The sequence below is a fragment of the Amyelois transitella genome, chromosome 9 (genome assembly GCF_032362555.1).
Source record: "Amyelois transitella isolate CPQ chromosome 9, ilAmyTran1.1, whole genome shotgun sequence".
In the NCBI taxonomy this organism is placed as follows: Eukaryota; Metazoa; Arthropoda; class Insecta; order Lepidoptera; family Pyralidae; genus Amyelois; species Amyelois transitella.
This window is the reverse complement of record NC_083512.1, coordinates 8101371-8125340: the sequence shown is the minus strand read 5'-3', so window position 1 is coordinate 8125340 and position 23970 is coordinate 8101371. Positions and strand designations below refer to the sequence as shown.

General features: G+C 33.7%; 4 protein-coding genes across 4 annotated transcripts; 2 read left to right on the top strand and 2 right to left on the bottom strand.

Annotated features, from left to right (window-relative positions):
- Positions 1-127: 127 nt before the first annotated feature.
- On the top strand, positions 128-1873 carry LOC106142884 (putative methyltransferase C9orf114). The gene is made up of 3 exons (XM_013344822.2): positions 128-836; positions 922-1194; positions 1454-1873. The coding sequence occupies exons 1-3, from the start codon at positions 286-288 to the stop codon at positions 1854-1856; spliced, it is 1227 nt and encodes a 408-aa protein (XP_013200276.2). The 5' UTR covers positions 128-285; the 3' UTR covers positions 1857-1873.
- On the bottom strand, positions 1868-3857 carry LOC106142885 (ribulose-phosphate 3-epimerase). Its single transcript, XM_013344823.2, has 4 exons — positions 3500-3857; positions 3298-3405; positions 2430-2651; positions 1868-2083 (listed from the first exon to the last, which is right to left on the bottom strand). The coding sequence occupies exons 1-4, from the start codon at positions 3734-3736 to the stop codon at positions 1973-1975; spliced, it is 678 nt and encodes a 225-aa protein (XP_013200277.2). The 5' UTR covers positions 3737-3857; the 3' UTR covers positions 1868-1972.
- Positions 3858-4552: 695 nt separating this feature from the next.
- LOC106142883 (uncharacterized) lies at positions 4553-10993 on the top strand. Its single transcript, XM_060945931.1, has 9 exons — positions 4553-4558; positions 5163-5318; positions 6258-6363; positions 6565-6688; positions 7385-7478; positions 8667-8829; positions 9235-9723; positions 10028-10356; positions 10855-10993. The coding sequence occupies exons 1-9, from the start codon at positions 4553-4555 to the stop codon at positions 10864-10866; spliced, it is 1479 nt and encodes a 492-aa protein (XP_060801914.1). The 3' UTR covers positions 10867-10993.
- LOC106142810 (uncharacterized) lies at positions 10947-18726 on the bottom strand. The gene is made up of 10 exons (XM_060945930.1): positions 18625-18726; positions 18156-18314; positions 17557-17653; positions 16895-17024; positions 16400-16484; positions 15670-15868; positions 13725-13907; positions 11993-13260; positions 11447-11938; positions 10947-11027 (listed from the first exon to the last, which is right to left on the bottom strand). The coding sequence occupies exons 1-10, from the start codon at positions 18724-18726 to the stop codon at positions 10947-10949; spliced, it is 2796 nt and encodes a 931-aa protein (XP_060801913.1).
- Between the last annotated feature and the right edge of the window lie 5244 nt (positions 18727-23970).

Below are 23970 nucleotides of genomic sequence, written 5' to 3'. Positions count from 1 at the left end.
GACGGCACTATGGAAACGATCGATACTGTTGCTTTTGTTCCAATGATCGATTGCTTATCGAAGTTATCGATAGTGGACTATAGATCGGCAACACTACGGCAGATGACATTTTGTTTGGTTGCATGTTAAAGTTTGTGGAAAAACTATTTACAAATTTTAAAGATTTTCTTAAACTTTTATTGATATGAAACTACCTATTTAGTACACAAAATTACAAGAATTGAATCCCCAATCCCCACTGTATTAATTTAAGGTGATCGAATACTTAGTCTTTGATTTGAGGTTATGTCTCAATCAGCAACAGTGAAACCGCCTGGTAAAAGTTGGCGAGAAGTTAATCAAGAAAGAAAAGCTTTAAAGCGGAAAAGAAATGAAGAAAAAATAGTGAAGAGAGAGAAAAAGTTGGTTTTAGAAAAAGAAGCAGAGGTAAAACATAAAGAAGAAATCGATAGAGAGAAAAAGTATTCAGAGATTTCCACAATAAGTATAGCAGTGCCGGGGTCTATATTAGAAAACGCTCAGTCTGCAGAGCTACGCACATATTTGGCGGGACAAATAGCCAGGGCAGCTTGTGTATTTTGTATAGATGAAGTTATTGTTTATGATGATATAGGTGACAAACTAGGAACTAAAAAGTCAAAATTAGAAGATGCTGATGGTGTGAAAGTGGCCCGCAAAAGTTGTGTACAGTTAGCGCGAATATTGCAATATTTGGAATGCCCACAATATTTGAGAAAACACTTCTTTCCTATACACAAAGATTTGGAGTTTGCTGGGTTATTGAACCCACTGGATGCTCCCCATCACCTAAGAATGTCAAATGATTTTAAATTTAGGTAAAAATCGTAATAAAAAGAAAATGTTTTTATTGCTTATAAGTTACTTAATTGTTTTTATATAATGTAATTTAAATATTTCCAGAGAAGGTATTACCATGAATAAAAAGGTGAAACCAGGTCGAGGTTCCCAAGTAAATGTCGGTTTGCTCCAAGATGTGTCCACTGACAAATTACTTAATCCTGGTATCAGAGTTACAGTACGAATGTTGACAACTGCAGAAGGTAGCAAGAAACTCAAGGGAAAGATAGTCAGCCTTACTACACCAAGAGCAGAAACTGGAGTATATTGGGGTTATACTGTTAGGATTGCAAATAATCTTGGACAAGTTTTTACTCAATCTCCTTATAAAGATGGGTATGTAACAAAACCATAAACCTTAGGTTTAGCACTTCTAATTCCAACAATTGACAAAAACCTTGTTTGATATAGTTGCTCATGACCAAAGGATGAATTTATAAAAGTAAATACCTACCTACTCTTTTAGTATGAAAATTGCAAATTGTGAATTTTTTGCTCAATGGATGGAGTTTTTATTGAAACTGTGAGCCCAACTAAGAACCAATTTTAATATCAATCTAATGATCATGTATTTATTTTAATACTTATTTTTCAGTTATGATTTGACAATTGGAACTTCTGATAGGGGGACATGCATTGATCAACTTCCTGAAAAAGAACTTAAGTTCAACCATGCTCTCATTGTCTTTGGAGGTTTGCATGGAATTGAGGCTGCATTGGAGAGTGATGAACAGCTACAAGTAGATGACGCCAGTCTACTCTTCAACCACTACGTCAATGTGCTTCCTAACCAAGGATCAAGAACTATACGGACAGAAGAAGCCATACTTGTTGCCCTTGCAGGATTAAGAAACAAATTAATAGCCAACAATGAGCCATTGGTTTTCAAAGAATCTGGAATTGCTTCCAGTTCAACATTTCCCACTCTAAAAACAGATTTTTCCATCTCTGACAATTCTGGTGCTGAAAATAATGTAGATTTAAGTAGATTTGATTAAAAAACAAGAAATTACAACATATTTTTTTATTTCCAAGGTAAAACCCTAATAAAAATATATTTTGGAAGACCAATTTCCTATTGTTAGGAATGTAATTTGTGTACTTATGATATACTTCACCGCTTCGCAATAGCATCTTCAACAGTGTCTCTCAATAGTTTGATAGTAGCACCTTGATCTTCTGAACCAATCACAGCAGTTCCTGAGACTATCATGTTTGCTCCAGCCTGGAAATATTGACATAGTGATTGTTTCAAAACCTATGTCATACATATGTATTTATTATTTCAGACATTGATTCTGGTTAATTTTTAACCTGCATTATAAATATATAGGGGACAAATTACACAGATTGAGTTAGCCTTAAAGTAAGTTTGAGAGTTGTGTTACGAGATACTAATTCAATACTATATTTTATAATGAATACTTCTACTTCTACCAATCAGAAATAGTTCTTTTCTTATCATGCCTTGTCTGGGATTCGAAAGCGGGACCTCCAGTGTTGCAGACAAGCATACTACTGCTGCACCACAGAAGTTGTCAAGAATTAAAATATATTAAAAATATTCTTACATTAGCACAATAGCCAATTGTTGATGGGCCAACACCACCATCAACCTCGATATTCAGCAATGGGTAGTGTTCTCTCAGATACTTCACTTTCTCCATCTGGTCCTCCATGAACTTCTGTCCCCCAAACCCTGGTTCCACTGTCATGATCAGAACCATGTCTGCTAAACTTATGTATTTCTCAACTGTAGAAACAGGTGTCCCTGGTTTTATTGCTAAGCCAACCTGTAAATATACTTAAAATCAATTTAATGTAATGCTACTGGAATATGCTAAGTAGTTCCTGTTTTCATGTCACAAGTATATATGAAGGATTTTCACTGTCCTTATCAACAAAAGGAAAACAAGTATTTTCTTTATTTGATGTTCCACTTGATAATTATTTTTTCCAGCTTAGTTTCAAAATCATACAAGTTGGTTCACTTTGAAATACAATTTGAGATTCAGTAACAAGGTTATCTGTAGGTCGCTTATCTATTTATATACTTATAAAATGAAGGACCACAGATTAATATTGGCCTGAGATGTTGAGAGCTAATACTGAAATTTAATGTTATACAAGAATATCCTAACTCCTATTATGGGGTAGCTAAAGCCAACAGTCTTGATAAAATGAAAGGTCACTTTCAGCTAGATGACTTACAGGTTTAATATTATAGAAACAAATAAAGATAAACATAGAGAAGTGAATATTATTGTGATCAGTTCAGAAGGTATTTAAGAGTTTCATGCTTAATAATGAAGTATAATAATAAAGATAAATATAGCATAAAGAAGAGGCAAGCAAGTTATTTAAAATATGTTGTAAAAACAATAAAAAATGTGTCACTATTTGAGAAAAAAATTAATGCTAGAGTAAAGCCTATCTTACCATCATTCCATTCTCTTTTATTTTTCTGCATACTTCTTCAACATTTGTAATAGGTTCTATGTGAAATGTGTACTGATCAACTCCTGCATCAGCCATAGGTGCAATCCACTGAAAAGAATATGTTTAGCGTTTCAAGGAATAATATGTAAAATTATGTTAAGATTAATTAAAAATAGCATAAAATACCTTTACGTGAACTTACTTGTTCAGGTTTTGAGACCATCATGTGAGTTTCGAAAAAAGCTTCTTTTATTTTGGATCGAAGGCATTTGACCACTGGATGTCCGAAAGTAAGATTGGGAACAAAATGACCATCCATTACATCCAAATGAAGGTAATCTGCACCATTAGATAGCAGTTTTAGAGATTCTTCATATAATTTTGATAAATCCGCGTTGAGTATGGAGGGTCCAATTCGAGCTTTTAAACTTTTACTCATATTGATGAAGATATTGCAATGGGTAACCTATCTAGATATCAAATTAATACATAAGCATAATATTGTAAAATTATTATTATCAAAGTGAATAACGAGGAGGCGGTCATAAACTAAATAGCGCACGCTCAGTGTACCGCAGCCTGCAGTTCGCAGCAAAGTTTGATTTGATGATAACTTTTTGACAATTCAATGTCATATTGTATTGACAGCAATTGATAATATTGACATTGACATGAAGTAACAGTGTTGCCAAATGACTCCAACAAAGTACGCAACTTGAACCTACACGTGAACGTTTGTCACGCCATAAATGCCTGAAGTCTCCGCAATAAAGTACTGAAATGCTCTGTTATTTTGGCGAATATCCTGCAACGTCTTATCAACGGCTTCCACTACTTTACATTATTACGTGGCCAATCGTGCATTCATCGCATACAATCAATTGATAATCGTGTTTTATAAACATTGTTTCTTGATATATCTGATATTAGGTTAATAAATAGTTTCAAAGGGAGTTTCAAAGTTTCAGGTTCAAAAGGGAGATTTCCAGAAAAACATTTCGTAGTTCTCCATTATGCGACTTATTAAATTATTTTTTAATGATTTTACAATCAGCTTGGCCAACTTGATGTGAACACATAACTACTTTTGTCATTTATGTTTGTGATGTCTTTTAATTTGTAAATGATTTTTAAAATATTTATTCAGTTTCCAATACTGTCCCTTTCATTTTTAGCTTTTTATTTACACTGCATTAAATCTGCGAAATACTGCAGTGACGGTCCATGCAAAGAACAAAAGAATTTATCATGCAGTATGCAGGTAAGTACGAGGTAGGTTAGGTACCTACCTATGTTATTTTGTTTTGACATAGGTTTTTTGAAAATGATGTTTTAATAATCCCATATCCCATATCGCTTTATAAGTTCTTCGCGTGTTCCGGTCGCACTAACCGAAGCAGGACTTTGGGGTCTGTGGTCCGCTTTACCACTTTTCGTTCTCCACTGTTCGGTTTTCGGCGGTCTTAGTTTAGATGAAATTTGATATAGAGATGGTTACTTAGTGGTATTTTTTTTCATTCAATTCGCACGTGAGGCCCCAAACAAAAGTTTGATATTTCAAGAGTCTGGTATTCGCGACAAAATCTACCCCAAATCTGAATACAATCGTTTGTCTAGGTTAATATTATAGTCTACTAGCGACCCGCCCCGGCTTCGCACGGGTGCAAAATCATAAATGTTATTATACATAAAAACCTTCCTCTTGAATCACTCTACCTGTTACAAAAAACTGCATCAAAATCCGTTGCGTAATTTTAAAGATTTAAGCATACAGACAAACAGACTAAAATAGCGACTTTGTTTTATACTATGTAGTGATGGAAAATCACCAATCCAATAAAATCACAATACATTATTATTTGCAGCCAGGAATTCCGGCCCGTCACTGCATCGACTACGAGCAAACAATAAAAACGGAGCCGGACAAACGGGCTATTTTGAATAAAATAAATAACAGGAGAAATAAAGTGGCTATGGGCGAAATTAGGTCTTTTGCATCTGCTGCGAACATGATGAAATTGGTTTATTATTTAATATTATAATAATATTAGAATTATAGTTCTATCTAACCAAACTACGTTAATTAGAAAGAAATGAATCACATTTAAATCATTTTATTAAATCTCATTGTGGCGACATCTCTACGCCACTCGTCACAACATCAAATCAAACAATTACTGTCAATCATCGCGAAGAAATTGACGCGCTCAACCAATAGCAGCGAAGAAACTAAATCGCGATTTCAAAGATTTCACGGATTGGAGCTATATATACAACCTCCGACACAACATCGTCGGAGCCGCGGTTCCCCAGGCATAACACCTAGCCTGGCGGAAGTTCTTTCCTTTGGTGACGGTCGAGCCGAATCATCGCTCCCGCTACCCGCTACAACTCATATTCTACCTTTTTCCTTGAATAGCCTCAGTTATTCATATTGATGTACTTTCCACGTTATATCACTAAGCTAAAACGAAAAGAAAGAGACAGAGAGAGAGAGAGAAAGAAAGAATTAAAGACTATATTAAGAGTTAGTTAGATTCATAACTTTGATTTGTGTTTGTTTGTCTACATACATAGGTACATACGGTCACGTCTTTATCCCTTGCGGGGTAGCCAACTGTCTTGAAAAGACTGAATGGCCACGTTCAGCTATTTGGCTTAACGATAGAATTGAGATTCAACTAGTGACAGGTTGCTAGCCAATCGCCTTAAAAAGAATCCCAAGTTTGCAAGCCTATCCCTTAGTCGTCTTTTACGACATCCATGGGAAAGAGAGGGAGTGGTCCTATTCTTTTTTGTATTGGTGCCGGGAACCACACGGCACTTTGTTTGTCTAATCTTCGGAAATACTAAACCGATCATGACAATTGCGGGTGTTAAAGGCTATGTTATGTATCTATATACCACGCTGCTAGATCAGAGATATTTTCATAGGGTGCTTACACATAAAGTGCTTGCAGGAATGGAGCAAGACTTTGGAATTAGCTGCACAAAGATGGGCAGACCAATGTGCAGGACCCGGCGTGCCTGATGTCAAAGACGATTGTTTGGATATAGGTGACCTGCTTATACTTAGATATAAGCATATAGTCATAATTTTTATCCAATGTAGGTTAAAAATTATATCCACCTCCGTAACCTTTGCAGGGGAACTATACCCTTAATTAATCATGGTCATCTGAATGTGCAGGTTTCCTCACGAATTTTTCTAACGACGTAAGAGCATCGGGTTTTTTTCTCAATATCTTTCGTCTTTGCGTACAGATACTGAAGGACAAAATATAGCCACGATATACGGCGAGGCTCCCGGCTTATCACCGTTAGTGCTAGTCGACGTCTGGTATATGGAACTTCTACATATGAATTCTTCTATTATGTCGCAATATATACCGTAAGTCAATGGAATTAAGACTACAGAAATTTACTTCGTTGAGATTGTGGCGGTCGAGTCTGTACATTTTACATACTTTCGTGCGTTATTATTTAAGCTATATATACATGCATTCACTAAAATTATCAATAAATACATCTATGACTGTTTTTTAGCTTTCGCGTTGTTTTAAATAATTTATAAATAATACACGGAGCAGTAGCCCGCTGGTTTTCAGTTGCGCGGTGACCAAGGATGATTATAACATGATTCGAAACGTCTGAGATATATAAATGTACTTTACGTGCGCATTTAATAAAAGTATTATTTAAAAAATACTAACATATAGGTATTTTGACATTTCGTATTAAAAGAGGCAATCGGGTGACAAAAAAATTGATTGACCCATGAATCTAAAGCGCATTCAGCGTCGTAGGCGTGCTACGAAGATTTGCGCCAACTACTTGTAGCTGTTCGTATTCCTTTGTAGCTTCTCGTAGCTCATCTACAACCCTTCTACGACACGCCTATAAGAAGATACATACATTCATAAAATAAGAAGATTCGTCTATTTTTTAGGTGTTTGTACTTGTCACTTGCCGCATCAGTTTAGATAAAATATTTAGACACATGAAATAGAATTTACTCTAAACCCTTCAGAGTGTTTTGTTTGTTTAACTTCCATCAATATAGCTAACTGGCTAAGCTGCGTTACAGATCCTATGAAGCTGCGTTATCCCATTATGACTATTTTACTCAGCTCGTCTGGGCCGAATCGAGTTATGTGGGCTGCGGCGGTGTTAAATTCAAAGTAAGTTGATAATCCTGTTGAAATAACTGGTCATTATTGACACCGTTTTGATTCCTTTGACTTTTACCTTTGATTCCAACACAAGTTGGAATTTTAATCACCGAGCTATAAAATAGAAGATTTGAGTGGAGTTAGTCCAACAGGAATGTTGTTGGAAAAATATAATTATGACTGTACTTAGATGGTTTGGTCGTGTAGAGAGATTGAAGCAGATATAAAAGGAGAGTGTGAATGGGTGCCATGTGGTCCCTAGCATTTTAGAATAGGGCTACTCCTACTCTTTCTCTCTTTTATATGTATGTATAGTGTGAATAGGTACGTTGGAAGGGGTAGGTCAGAGAAACGTACCATTATCAAATCGGGAATGTCTTGGTGAAAGGTCAGGTCAAGAGTATCCTAAACCGGCGACCTCGCATGAAGAGGGTTGCGAAAAAAGTATGCGGGTATCGTAGCAAGTAGCAAGATATAGTCTCTGGCTACCCCGCTGGGAAAGAGGCGTGATTTTATGTATATTTGACCGTAAAGTATATGTAGTAAGAAAGTATATTTATAGGGTCGCTTACGTAAAAATGGCTCATGTAGTTAACAAGTTTTCCTAAGATTAGCTATAATGCCCACAAATTGGATCTAGCCAGGTCACTTCGACTTGGTACTTAACTCATGCCGTTCTCGGATAGGGCGAAGATTCGATAAGCGGAGATTTATTACTTCTATCCCTTAGAAAACCACGAAAACCTTATATAGGAAATCAAATTAGAGAATTCTGGAGTTCTCAAAATAGACTTTGCCCACGTAAACATTTTACGCGCGTGTTGTTAATTTGAAGAATCCTTCTTCACTTGAGAATTTCATATTGTAGTTCCGATCTATTCCCGCGCACTCGATTTACAAAGGTTACACTGTCATGATTTCTTTCACATTTTATAATTTACATAGATATAAGAAAAGAAGATGTGATTAATTTGTATATTTTTATAAATAAGCCCTCAACCCTAACTACACTTCGGGATCCGGGATAAACTTAAATCAAAATTATTTGGGTACTGAATCATTATCATTCATTTTCTACAACTGTATAATTTTCATTCACAATTTTCACTTGTTATAATATGAGCCAATATTTCATAACCTTTATTTATAAACTGCTCAACAACTAGATCTCGATAATCCTATTATCTTGTTATTCAGGAATTGAAGGATGACAAAAGGACTTACAGAACAGTTAATAGACTTGTATGCAATTTCTCTCCCGGTGGAAATCGATATCACAAACCCGTTTATGTGAATGGAGAACCGTGCACTTCATGTCCCGATGGGAGTAGCTGTGATGTTGAATATAATGGGTTGTGCAGTAAGTATTTGAAGATAAGTACACATATGTAGTAAATACAACTAAAACCACTTTTACGAGTAAACTGCTTTAGAACTTTCATAAAAGTTGAAAGAAGTATGCAGAAATCATGGCTATTGGAAAGATGTAGTCTCTGCCTATCCCTCCGGGAAAGAGGCTTGATTTTATGTATGTATGTAAGTTTTATAAATTGAATATAAATTATTATATTTATAAAATTAAAAATATCCTTTTATTGTTCCTCCTTCTTTTTCCATCTTTTTCCCTTCACAATTTCAACAATATTTTTATTTACATAATATGAAGATGTTTCGAAATTAATAAAATAAAGTAAAACAACTTTATTTTATTAATTTCTTTTTAAATACGTCATGGTAATTCAATGTTTTTTTTATAATGTTACAGAAAAACACCAATCAAGTGAAATTCCAATTTCAGAAGAAATTCAAAATATGATTGAATATAATAACACTTTTACGGAGAATAATAGTTCTGAACCTTTACCAGTATTTGAGTCTGTGGAAATTGCCAATGACTCCAATGATGAAGAAAACTTTATGCCTTATAACTATTTTACCAGCTTTGACAAAACAACTAAAGAGCCCGTTACTACTTCATCGATTTTTGGTAAACAGTGCAAAGATATGGGTGTTGATGATTTTCTTGAACTTCTGAAAAATAAATTAAGCAGTGACCCAATGTTCAAAGATCTCGCTACAAAAACATATTCCCAGGTAGGGGATATCACTAATACAGACCCAAATGTTGCTGCTTTTGTTAGTAAAGTTTACAGTAAAAAAGTTCCTGCAACAACAACTAAGCCCACTGAAAATGAGTATATTAATTCAACATTACTTGTGGATTTAGTAGAAGCAGTTATATTTCGAAGTGGAGGTAAGAAGAAAATTAACGTATGCATGAAAAACTTTTGTCTAATTAATAGTGAAGGCAGATCTTTATCTATACATATAATAAGGGTATCTTAAACCTCTTCATAAGTATAATAAACGTTAAAATAGGGAAAATCAGTTCTACAATTGTATACAAATAATAAAAGATGTTTTTTATCCATAACTTTGTTCAATGTTTGCCATCAAAATTATGCTCATTTTATGAATTAATAGTTTCTAATACACATACTAAGTGCACATACTAAGTGCACACATACAAATATATATTCGTATCAAAAATATTTCAGATAAAATTTCAACAATTGTAGAAACAGAATCGTATTTTAATACACCAATCGTCGAAGTTAATCCTATTAAGATAAAAGCAGAGCTTTCTGAAATCAAGACGAATCAAGATTTTACTGGCCATTACTTTTTTCCTGAAGACGATGATGAAAATGAAGATATTAAAACCGAAATAACTGAAGCCACTGAATCATATGATGATTTGACAAGTTTTTCAATATCTGATGTGGTCTTGGAAATAGAGGACTTTAAACGTGTAAAAACGACAAGAGATTTCTTAGAAGAGATACTAGAATCAGAATCTGCCAGTGAAAGTATGCCCACATCTACGGTAACAATCTAAGCCCTAATGTAAATTATCGCTGTACTCTGAAATGTAGAGTTGATGATACGACCGTATTAATATCTAATTTACTTTGAAATCACCTATTGGCGTTTGTCCCAGTTTATTCTGGTGAGGACTAGGGGTCCACTAAAAGTCTACATTCTAGCGGTGAGAAATTCGTGTGATATCCTGGCGCAACTACCTACTGTAAAAAATAATAGCCATGGTAATTTATAACGGTGACCGGTATGTAATTATTTCTTTGCGACATTTTTCTTCACATGTAACACACAGTACAGTGCAGAACATCAGTTAAAACTAATGTAAGTAGCAGCTTTTTTGTTACCTGTCGCTCAAGGCGGATATTAGTACTTTGATGCTTTAGTTATAATTATTATTGCTCCTTAAACGCCTTCACGACTTTTGCAGAACCTGATGAAAACCACACCACTGAAATTAAGATATATGATATGCTTTATATGCTTTATGTTATCTTTATTTCAGACCACGTTGTAAGACGGAAACGCAGGGATATCTTAATAAATAAAAAACAACACTTTTACACAGGAGATCGTATGAATACAATTTTCAAAAATCTAGTTAAACGTCATGGGACTACGGTTTGTGATCAGGGTACATGTCAACCGAGAAAAGTTGTTATTAAATATAACGACTTGCTGCAAAAAATTGCTGTAGACTTAAAAGTACTAAAACTGAGTGAACGCTTCCATTGTAAAAGCTTTGCTGAAAATTATAGAAGTACCACCCATATCATAACGATATGTATGATAGCAATTATATTATTTCAATGCATATTAAAATAAATTGTACTTTTTCACTAAACTTTATTATTTACTTTATTTAAACAAAAAATTATAATTAATTAAATAACCAAATAATTGAAAATAATTATCAGAATAGAACTTTCTGTAGCTTGGAGGGGACCACAGTTGCATGCACATTTATGTTTATCAGAAGGGTGATATTTTCTCCAACCACTTATAATTTTTTGTAATACTCTGTAATACAAATCACCGTAAGATAAGGTCTCTCTTATTTTGTTTTGGTCATTGTTATAAATTTCGTTTCTTTTTACCCTCGATATATCTTTACATGTACAGTCAATGGGCTCGTGTGAATGAATATAATGATTTTTTTCAGTACTTATTGCAAAAATATCATTAAATAACGATGGACTCGACACTTGTGATACATCGTCAAATGTAGTATGATCATTGAAGTGATCTGAATTTGTTTCTCTTCGGCGAATGTCAAGTGCACGTTTTTCACAGTAATCTTCATCTCCATGTGGTGAAAGTTCTTCTCCGGAACCTTCTTCGCCATGATCATCGTCACCTATGCCTATTGTAGCAAATTTATTTCTATTCATGAAAACTCTAGTGCACGTTGAAGTACGAGTACATCCGTCAACATAACCTGATGGAGTTAATGAACCTACTTCTAGCTCCATTCCTCCAATAACTGACCCATCAGCTCCAGTTACAGTAGGTGCTGTCCAAGTACAAGTCAACTTTCGGGTGCAATGTTTTTTTCGTTCAAATGGCGTATTTGCAGTTATTTCGCTGGTCTTTGTCGTGGGTTTAGAAGTAGGTTTAGTTGTTGCTTTTGTTGTTGCTGCTACTTTAGCAGTTGTTTTTACTGTAGCTTTCGTAGTCGCTCCCGCTTTGGCAGTAGTTTTTACTGTTGGCTTTGTGGTTCCTGCCGGAGGTTTAGTAGTTGCTGCTGCTTTTTTTGTTGTCCTCCGCGCTCCATATACATCCATTTCTGCTTCACCAAACTTTCTTAGATGCATTAATTCATCAAACGATAAATATTTTTCTGTAACTATTTTTCTATTTAATTCATTGCTGCCACTCAATCTTATAGTTATTGACTCTGTTATAGTAAGCGGTTTCCTGTAACTAACTTTATTTCTTCTATTTGATAATGTTGTATATCTCAATGATTTCAATTCAGGGATACTTTTTGGTGATGATTCATCCATTTGCCAAAAGGGTTTTAAAGTTAATTCTTCTGTTAAGTCACGCCTGTGTCTTGGATACTGGTCGGGCTTTTTGTATTTGTGTTCTGTATTATCGTCGTATGAATCTTTATAGTCATTTACCCTTTTACTATCACCATGATAATACTTCTTGGTATACATTGGACGGCCTTCACTTTGGATAGATTCTAAGTTCATAAATTCCCAAAGGTTATTAAGATTCAATGATTTTTTAAAGTTATTACGGTTTCCAATATTTTTTTCTCCATTCCGAATACCAATATTTGCAAAGTGATCGTAGTAATCAGAGTTAGTTGCAGATTTTCTTGTTTCGTCCATAAACGTTTGTTGCATTCGTAAATTATCCGGACACCTTGTTGTTGGATAATTTATATTTGGACACCGACAGTTAACGTTACACATACATTTGGTAGGAATTATAGGTACAGGAGTAGAACAAGATGACTTTTGTATATTACAAGGACAATGTTCTCGATGTAAGTCCCCTTGATACTGATTAGATGGTTGTGTCTGATCGCAGTTATTGCGTGGGCCTCTCGTACACTGCACTTTCGGATAGTACCTTTCAGTATTACATGGTGTTATAGCCTCTTTACGAGTACACTGAAAATTTCTGTAGTATTTTCTGTAATCTGGATTGTTATCTACATCTACGGTTTCACTCATAAAACTGAATCTGCGAAATCCTCGATATGTAGTTTCCGTAGTTGTTATTTGTTCAAATTTATGCAAATGATGGCCATGATAGACACGGGAGTGACCTCTTTCTTGATGATGATTACCTTGGCCCAGGTCTGAAGTTACAGGCATCAGATTTTGGTTATATTTAAAATTCGGATATTGTGAAGGATTCACATTAAATTGGTTTTCGCCAACATCAAGACCACCTGAAAAAAAGAGAATATACATATATCGTCTAAATAAAATATTTCAATTGTTAATAGTTATGTGCCTATTCATCTCAATTTATAGTATTGCCAATGAAAAATTTAACGCCCTGTAGATAATTCTGCGAAATTAAAAAATAATGTTTTCTTAATTTGTTAAATCCACCCATTTGACGTAAGTAGGTAGTTTAAAATATAAAGGGATCGAATTTTGCCTATTATCATAAAATTATTAAAAGTGCTATGCTGTTAGCTTAATGGGAAATAAAATTTCAGTTCTGTTTACCTCAGGGTTTCCAAGGTACCTATAATCAAATTACGTAATATGATGTTGCAAGCTCTCACAACTCTAAAATAATCGTGTCTAGAAACGCTGGCATGCTCTTGTAGCGGAATCCTAGACTGATTTGCATTTGTAGAACTAATTTTGTAACTACATATTTTGTTGTCACTAAATATCTTACCGTAAGTATAATTTTCTATATGTCTTATTTTCTGATACCGTTGTTCAACGGTCATGTTTGCGTTTGGTTTGGCAGGCTTCAATGTATTTCGTATGGGATCTATGGCTTGTTTTGAACTGTTTGAAAGATTCAGTATCCTGAGTAAACTGCTCACTTTTGGACTTGTTGTCGTAACTGATAATTCTGTAAAACGTAATAAATATTATAGAAGATACTTATGTATAATAACTAATAATTATTTAAAAGGTTAGATTTAAAGCTTGCGTTTATAAATAAGTATTTCCGCAAGAAATATTCAGGAGAAAAACAAGTTGCTACTTAAACAAATGTATTTCCTCTGTCTGTGATGTTCTATGCTTATAAGAATATAACAGACACCCCAGGTGTGGTAGCTTTGATCAGACAAAAAATAGCTTCATTATCTACATGAAAAGTAAATGGTCTTTACTAAGGTGTCCGTGTTGTGGTAGGTAGAAATGCTACCTAGTTTTAAACTTAACACATTTACAAATGGAGGACATTAAGCGGCAACTGTAAGCGCATTTGTGGTTTTACGACCCGCGTACGGTTTGCTATGCACAACATTATGTAGGTATCCATTATCCATCTGTCTGCATTGCCACAATTTGGTCACTCCATATAGTTCACTGATATACCTCTAAGATGTTTGATTGGTTCATAATGACCATCACATGCAGGTTAAAACAAAATAAATATACGATCAAATTGAGAACCTCATAGTTTTGAAAGTCGGTTTATAACAAGTCTTATAGTTTTCACTCTTAAACCCAAAATTAAACCTAGTCAAATATTTTTATGCAGTTTTTATCCATCTTATAAATAAAAGTAGTTCATTTCAACAAATATGGTACAGTTTATTGTTTTACAGTACATACTTAAATGTATTTTAATTATAAAACATCTGTCAAAGTAACTTTGCATAAATAAAACCTACGTAGAACAAAATTCTACGCGAGGACCTGACTTTAATTAAACTTTTCAGATAGGTATCGTTTAGACACTAAGTTAAAAGCTTTCCTGACTAGAAATAGTCAAAGTTTAATGTGTAACCTTGTTGAACTGTTAAATTTGTATCAAACTATTAAAATTTAACTTGTCGTGTCGAAGTCGTGAAAAATACAACAAAAAACATTCTCCATCGTATCTTACATTCTATTAAAAACATAATTATGGTTTTTTTTTCTTTTTGTCTATGGTATACGAAAAATTTGGTTGCCAAACCAGCCAGTTGGTAGCGAGGGCTGTCGCCAGAAAAAATTTCACAATCTATAAAGTTTCACTAGTTATTGACTTTAGCTTACCCCGAGCTAGGCAAAATTGCATTTGCGAACCAGCTATGATAGAAGAGTACATGTGTATACGAGACTTTATTTCTATATATTCGCTACAGATCTTTCATATAAATAATTATGGTTTACGCATAGGGTAAGTTCGGTATTATTTATTAATAATTTGGCAGCATGTGAACTAGCTTTAAATCTATAAACGGAGATTTAAACAAAATTGATTAAAAACTAGTTGTTGCTCGCATCCCCGTTTCCGTCCGTCAGTAGTTCCGCAGATAAGAGTGTACAAACAAACATACAAACAGACAAATTTTTTTTTTCAAATTCAAGCTCAGTTATTATTTCTTCATCGTAATAAATTATTTTTTCAAAATATACTAAATGCACACACATTATTTTTTAAATATTTAACTATACATATGTATTGATATAAACAGTTTATATACTAAGATATATAGAAGTGGTGGAATTGATCATGTACAGAAGTGGGGAATCTGGCTGAGTTAGGATTTCGTGGTCTATGTGAAATAATTAGCAACGTTATTTACTTCATACAAATACGCCACGTACCTATGTATTCCTAATACCGCAACACCCTTTACCTTACGAAAGTAGAAGACATAAGTGTCAAGGATTACCATTATCAGTCAGGAAGGTCGTATCATCGTCATTCCTCTGGATGTACCGGCATAATCCTCTGAAATCATCATCGGGTACTGTGTTATCTGGACATTGGGTAGCAGGTATTCCGATCGTGTAAACTGGTTTCCCATGCACATTACCCTGCGGTGAAAAGTTGCAAACCAGACGATCGGCCATTGAGTTTTTGTGGTCCATCTGAAGTAAATAATTAGAAGTTAATTTTATATCATCATCCAATCAATGTAGGTATCGTTATTTTTTAAAAGCAAATATCTTTCCATGGATGCTGTCTTTCTCGGCTGAATAAAATCGCAGACGCTTTGATGAAATAGTTGTAATGATTAACTTACGCATCAGACAAGGAACGCCAAATGTGCTGACTTTTGACTGAAGCTTTATACATATACCTTATAACTCCCGTATAAATAAATAATTCATGAAAAATTTCAATAGTTGGGTAACGTTCCTCAATGGCAACAATGAGACCTGTCACTATCTAAATCTCATAATTGTCTGGGTAGGTGCCACACGAAGAGATTCCCGTCTCAGAAGTATGCACGTACGACGACGTTTTTATCGCGCGATTAAATATCGCTGTCCCGTTTCACATCATATTAAACAATGAAATAGCGATAGTTTCTCGCTCAACAAAATCGTTGTCGCGGGAACCATAAAGATTTACTTAGAATAGAGTCAACAAAGTTAAATAAAGCAACAAGTATTTACATAAAATCTTGCTCTACCGCAACCAACTAAGCTGGTGTTAGCCCAGATTATTTGGGTGAAGTGCTTTGTCTTGCTGTCCCGTGATCTAGAAAGAATAATTGTGGTTAAAATGTGTAATAACGAACGAAATATTAAATTATAACGAACAAAATATAAAAATCAAATGCCAGTCGTTATTTATACTTTGTATAAAACGAAGTCAATCAATCAATATCAACTTTATTACGTATATTCCCAAATTAACTGATTGTTTAAAGAATATTTAAGACTTCATGATTTATTTTTAATTTTCAGTCAGTACAAAAACACTGTAATGAAATCTAAATGAAATCAAAGGTATTCAGACTATGCCATGTTTACAAACACAGTTTAATTGATAGGTATCTTCTCTCACTGCACGTAGCCTTTAGGACGTAATCAAATTAGAAAAATAATTTGTGTTTGATATAAATAACAGTTTTAAGTAATTGGGCCAAGAAATGAGTACTTACTTACTGATTATAATAGGTGACACTGCCGGAGTAATCGAGGATCCTGATGAACCAGGTGTCAATGAAGCTCTTCACATTGAAGGGTGATGACACGCCAACGATGGTGGCTATATTTTGACTCACGGCTTCAGCTTCTAGGAAAAAGTATTATAAAGTAACTGCTTTTAAATATTAGCTACTCCCCGGTGGCTTTACTCCCATGGGCACGCCGGAATAAAAAGAACTTATTATATAATATTATTTCAGGTTATATTCTACCCGTGTACCAAATTTCGTAAAAGATTAACAAATGAACACATCCGTTCAAACTTTAGCGTTAAAAATATTAGTAGGAAATTAAAATAAAGAACTGAGTAAGTTCAAACAAAAATATATAAAAAAAAAATTCAATTCAGATACCAACAGTCAGTGAATATTTAAATGCATTTGAATTTATTTTGCCCGATTGTACGCAAGACGGAGATTAACGCATACTTAAATAAATGCATTATTTAATCTGCTTTATATGTTTAAGATAAATCACACAGATTAACCATAAAGTAAGAAAAATATGGAAATTACTCTAATTGGATACAAACTGCAAACGCAAGGAATATGGAAAAGCAGAGTTGCGTTAACTGGAATATAAAGTTAGCATTTTACTTTAGGAAGGAAAATAAATCTTACTTGTATTTCGACACTGATCTTCCTGGTCCGGCCACATAGATTGATCACATTGGTCCGCCCACCTCTGTGCAAACGTAGCTAATTCTTCAGACCAACGCTGTAATCAACATACCAAAGGAAAAAGAAATCATTTGCTTATCTGTAATTAATATATAAAAGACAACACTAACTGACATATCAATGTATAGCCTAAACAGCTGGGTCTAGATTATAAAATTTGGCTTGTTAGTTTCTTAAGTGGCCCAAAAGGTGCACTGTAAGAGAGTTAATTTCCTAACTCCCATCTCAAAAATCAAATAGTTATACCTGTTGAACTAGCCAATAAATAGCGATTTTTGTTATCAAAAACAAGTTTTTCTAAAATACTACGGCACATAAATATCCTCATTTAGTTAGGTACTTATTGTTTTTTATCACGTAAAAATAGGTATTAAACTTATTAGGTTTAAAGCTGAACAATAAGCGTGGGCACATGTGAGAAATAAATAAACGAAACCCATAATAATGTTGGTATCATATAGGTAATAAAAATATTTCTAGGGTGGTATCTTTTAGGCGGTTGGCATTTAACACTTGCGAATAAACTATTTTTTACTCACAATCTTTCTCATGTTAGCTGCAGCCGGAAGAAATTTAGAATAACCCATCGCCACATAGTTTCTTCGTTCATTTAGTTTGTTGATAATAGCTCCGATATCAATATCAGATAGAACTGCTGAGTTGTCATATAGTTGACAGGAAACAGCAGGGCCTGGCATCTACAATGTGGTAATAAATAATAACATTGTAGTTGTTTTAAGATAATGCATTTAACATTAAGTCTTCCCGTTACTGCATTAATTTCAAAATATATAAATAAATATGTAGATTTGATTTGTATGAATGCAATTCATATTATATTTTAATTGTTATGTGAGGCTCTTTATATCCTTAAAAAATAAGTTTTCATATCGATAGCCGGTGTTAACAATAAACAAGGAATTTTTGTGTGAAGAAAAATTGTTGCAAGGCTAGTTTAAGAATTTGTATATTTTTCTCCATTGAAAAAAAAATACAATTTGAACTTACTGTGTATTTACAGAGTGTATGATTGGAACATATTTCACAATAAGTATTTCCAAAAACTATATCGATACAAATTACCAATACAATTAATTTCACATTTATCATAATAAAATAAGAAATATATCACAAATTACAGGTTATACAGTATGCTGACACCATGGCCTCCGTGTTTTATACATTTTATTATTTGACATCCGCTAAAAATGTTATCTATTTGTTATGTTATTTGGGTTTTACATTTTAGTGTTTTTAAATATAAATTATGCAGGAATCAATTGCTTTGCGTTGAGACCAAATGAGTTGGATGGAGAAATCGATGTTACAAATATAACGAAAGCAACAAATTTACCAGGTGAGGGAAAATACTTATGATCAAATCTCTGTCATGGACAAATATTGTGCGCTTATAATACATGTAACCTTTGAAAGTGCATTTAGATCTTAGTAGAAAATTTTCTTTCATTTCTTTCAGATTTAATAATTCGAAACAATGCAACAACACGCCATTTTTTTAAGATGATACAAAATTTAACAAGCACCAGAGCAAATTTTTCTAATTTAAAATCGAATGTGTTTGACAAAATGTTATCCGACGAGATGTTATCCATAAAAGAACATTTGTTTGAAAAAGAACTTAATGAAGTTTCTCTACAGTTATCCACAAGCGCAAATGCACGTACTCCAACGCTTGAAATTAAGCAGAAATGGCCTTTTGTGGAACATGTATCAATAAAAGAAAACGATAACAAAAGTGAATCTGCATACGATATGATTGACACTCTTGGCGATACAAAAAATAATAATGATAAGACAGATGATGTAACGGGAAATGATCCAAATTTAAATAAAAAGATTGTAGGCTTAAGAAGTTTATCAGCAGATGCACATGTACACGGAAATTTACATAAGACTCGTTTGAGGAATTCAAACAAAAATGAAAGTACTACTAGCAAGGGAGTTAAGATATGTACTTGCACCAAAATAAATAATCCTTCTGGAGGATGTAACCATAACAGTGATAGTTCTTGTAAGTGTAGCAATAACGACCCTAAAGCATGCACCCGATTCTTTCAAACCATTTATCCAACGATACCATTGACTGCTAGTGAACCTATTTTCTCATACGTCACTTATCCCACCTTTTTACTTGAAATATCAACATTTTCACCTTATAAAGATTACTACTATCATCCTAATGTAGTAGATGATTTGAAGTTGCCAAAGAATCGGAAGAAGCATAAACACAAACACAGAACTACAAAACGAATCGACGAAGATAGTTTATACTATGATAATAGTAAAGAAGGATTTTTCAAAGGATATGATAATAGATACGAAGACGATTATCTAGAAAATACAAAACAACCACCGAAAATTAATAATGATGATAAAATTATTATAGATATAGATTATGAAGTGAAAGATGCAAAAGGCATTATTCCCAAAACAACATTACGATGGGAAAATGGATATATCAATGGTGTTATTAAAGATAAACTTGTCAATGATATGGTACATGATTTAAAACAGCAATATGCCGATGCTATTTTAAAAGACTGTTACTGTTCAGCATTTTCTTTACACGTTAATGTGACATATAAAAGCATTTTATTCACAGTTTTAGTGTTATTTTGGTTGTAAAACAAATTACAGATTTCATGTATTATTAAGTATTTCATTATACGTTTTGATAAACCTCAATAAAAGACCAATTTGGAGTTGTGACCAACTCACTTTAGTTCTTCCTTCTGGATTTAGTTCCTGTTGCATTCTCATCACTCTGGAGATGAGCCAGGGGCTTGTCTTTGACAGGGGTGAGGCAGGTTTTTACACGAAGTAACTCCCGTCTGACCTCCGTAACCATATTATTACAACTAAGTTATCTTTAAAGAAATAGGAGTACTCCATCCCATTCCCATGGATGTCGTAAAAGGTGACTAGGGATAGGCTTATAAACTAGGGATTCGTCTTTTAGGCGATGGGCTAGCATTCTGTCACTACTTGAATCTCAATCAGTGTCTTCAAGACTGTTGTCATGATCATATATATACATATGTACCTATATTATTTTTCAAGTTGGCCAAGCAGCTGTTTTAGACTAACGCACATGATAGTTAACTAATTTTATTAAATACTTTTTGTATGCGCTGACCAGTTTTATTAGATGTATTTATAACTATTTTATGTGTATCAACCAACTCAAACTAGAAATTTACATATAGAGTATTTCTGAAGACAGCGGCACATGTTCTCCGCATAGATATTTTTGGGACAAACAGAACTAAGATGGATTCTAATTTTACTTTTCTGTGTGCCTTATAAATCATTGATGTATTTGCTTTTTTGATATTAACATAAAATAAAGATTGTTTTAAATAAAATCAATATTCATTGTTTAAAAATTTGAAAAAAAAAGAAAGGTGGCTATTGAGCCACCTTTATTTTTTTCTTTTCCACCAAGACACATTGGTGTCTTGTAAAGATTTATTTATCTGTATTTCTATTTATACACTACGTGTTTTAACGAAGTCAATTACGTAGTTCGCTGACATCGTTAAAATCGGTGACTAAAATAATATTCGTATATTGAATCGAGGCCTCGTTATTTGACATCAAATCATATTCGGAGACATGATATTGCTAGCTAAATTAAATATGTATCTTAGGTAAAAAGCCAATCAACGGAAAGGCTATTAAAGTTTTCATTATCCTTTAGGTATGGGTTAGCAACCTGTCACTCTGTGAATCTCTTCTATCACGAAGCCATTACTAAACGTTATAAAGCCGTGTAATATTATAAAAGCGACAGTGAGTTTATTTGTTTGTTTATTAACTTTTTACGGGTTATCTACAAAATTAAACTTTTTGTAGGTGTATAAAAGTGACGCACATACAAAATCCAAATTGCCTCTACTGAATTAGGTAGTTTTATTGTCGAAACCCCGTAAATAATTATATATTAATAAAGGATAATACTCATTTTGGTTGCTAGCTGAAAATTCTTAATGGAAAAATATCGCGTGAGAAAAGTAGCAGCGAGCAGCGCAGAATATTATTTTTTCTCATATATAAAGCTCCACAATAAAACTACCTAAACGTGTATTGGATAAAAAAACTTAAGTAAAGGTTAATGATCCTTTTTTGCGGGCGTATGTGCGCGTGTGTGTATGCGCGTACTCGTATTTTTTCCGTAACGACTGTTCCAAAAAAGTTTTTGTTCAAAGCACAAATAGGTTATATGAAAAATCAAACTAGCGGTCTGAATACGTAAGCTTATAACATTCGCAGAAATTGTATTTTTTTTAACGGTGAAGGAATTTTCAAGATCGGTTCAATATTTCCGAAGATAAGCTCTTAAAAAAACACAAATGTCAAAGTTATAAACTTTACCTCTTCTTAATGTAAAATATACATGAGTAGTGAATAGTGCTATAATATTTTTAATTAAATGGATATGTACTATAATTATTAAGTCAGTGGCTTTAATGTCAATGTCACAATTATGTCAATGTAATGAGTAGGTAGGTATCTTAAAGTTTATACTTAGATAATTATAGAATGATAGGTATAAGTAGTCGCTAATTACGTTGACATTATAAACTAGCAATTATGGGATGTCTCAGACGCCTTACGTGACATAGTTTGGACGGTCCTAATGCCAGCTGTTGCCGGCTGCTAACTAGATATAGGTAAATGGCTCCGAATTCGCGAAAAATAGTTGTTCATTTAATTTCCAATACGACATAAAATAACTACTTTAAATTTATTTGCCTTGATTTACCACATGCCTTAACCCTAGGAATAAACTTTGACAAAATAAAAACACCAATGTGTTTTTCCAATTTGAAACAAATTTGAATGAGTACGTTCGGATGTATTGCTCGAATTGGATTTGTTACAAAAGACACATTTTATTTAAACCCTGAATAAAATGAAAAATGGTTGTGTCGGTCAACGCCCTTTGTTGTGTTATTTAGAATTGAAACAGATACACCGGCTTGTTATGATTCTCAGTACTTATCTTTTGAATATGCGAAGTAAATAGGGTTATTAGCCCTCAATAGTCTCTCATTCCAAGCTAATGATATCACTGATTGTATACATCGTCCTTAGAAAAACTAAGCAATTTAATAATTTTCTACCTCTATAGATAGAGTTTGCTATTAAAGAATTAATTCTTCTATTTCTTTTTATTCAACCTAATTATTACAATATCTGAAGTATTCAGATGATCCACCGATCTTTTGCTATCTTAAAATAAAAGAGGACTCTGGGTCGAGATTTAGAATTTGGTATGTAGGTAGTACTACGTGGTCTAGGGGCGCACTTAGAGAGGATTTCCCGGAACTCCCACGGGAGAAGAGACATTAACGTGATTATTCGCTTTACTCGGTCGAAGTCGCTTCATACTGTACGCTATGAAAACATACCCCAGTCCTTCAAAATGTAGACATTTCAGTACCAATGTTTTTCTATTGCTCGGCCAGGTGAATAAAAAACACGAATCGACTTTTTACCTTTTAATTTTAGCAATCCCAGTTTAGTGTTTATTATTCAGTAAGTTCATCGTCGGTTCTGAATTTTAAGTTGTTATTTTACTGGTTTTGTAACAGTTATGTTCCGTGTAGTTCCCGGTACTAATATAAAAAGAATAGTCATCTCTTTCCCATGGATTTCGTGAAACGCGACTAAGATATAGGCTTGTAAACTTGGGATTTTTCTTTTAGGCGATGGGCTAGCTAGCTCTCACTATTTGAATTTCAATTCTATTATTTAGCCAAACAGCTGAACGTATCTACCCCACACGGCATAAATACCTGATGATATGTATGTACAAATTTTAATAATGTTCTCTCAAGGAAATCAATGGTACTTCTTTTACGGACAAAGTCAGATTCTTGTAGACTCTTAGACAAAGCCAAATTTGTTTGCGAGAAAATTAATGTAGAGTTAATAAAAAAAAGGCATTAAAAACAACCGAGCAAATATAAAACCCACGTAAAAGGTCCTAATTCCGTTTTATGACAATATAACCGTTGTAGGTAAGAACTTCGTTTCAGCAGATCTTAATCGGACCTTGGTTACAGTGTGGGCTGGACGTGAATGTAATACGGGTGTACGGGTATGTTCGTGACCTCACTTGACAATCCTATTTATTATACAGACGGGTCCAGCGCAATATTGCCAACACAATGTCAAGTGAAACTGTGAATTAGCTTTCAAAAAACCTGTAATTGTATACATTTTGTACATTATTTTATGGTCATGAGAAAAAAAAATTGATGTCAGATGATGAGATGATTAATCGACTTCAAAAAATTTGGAGGTTTTCAACTCGACTGCATTTTT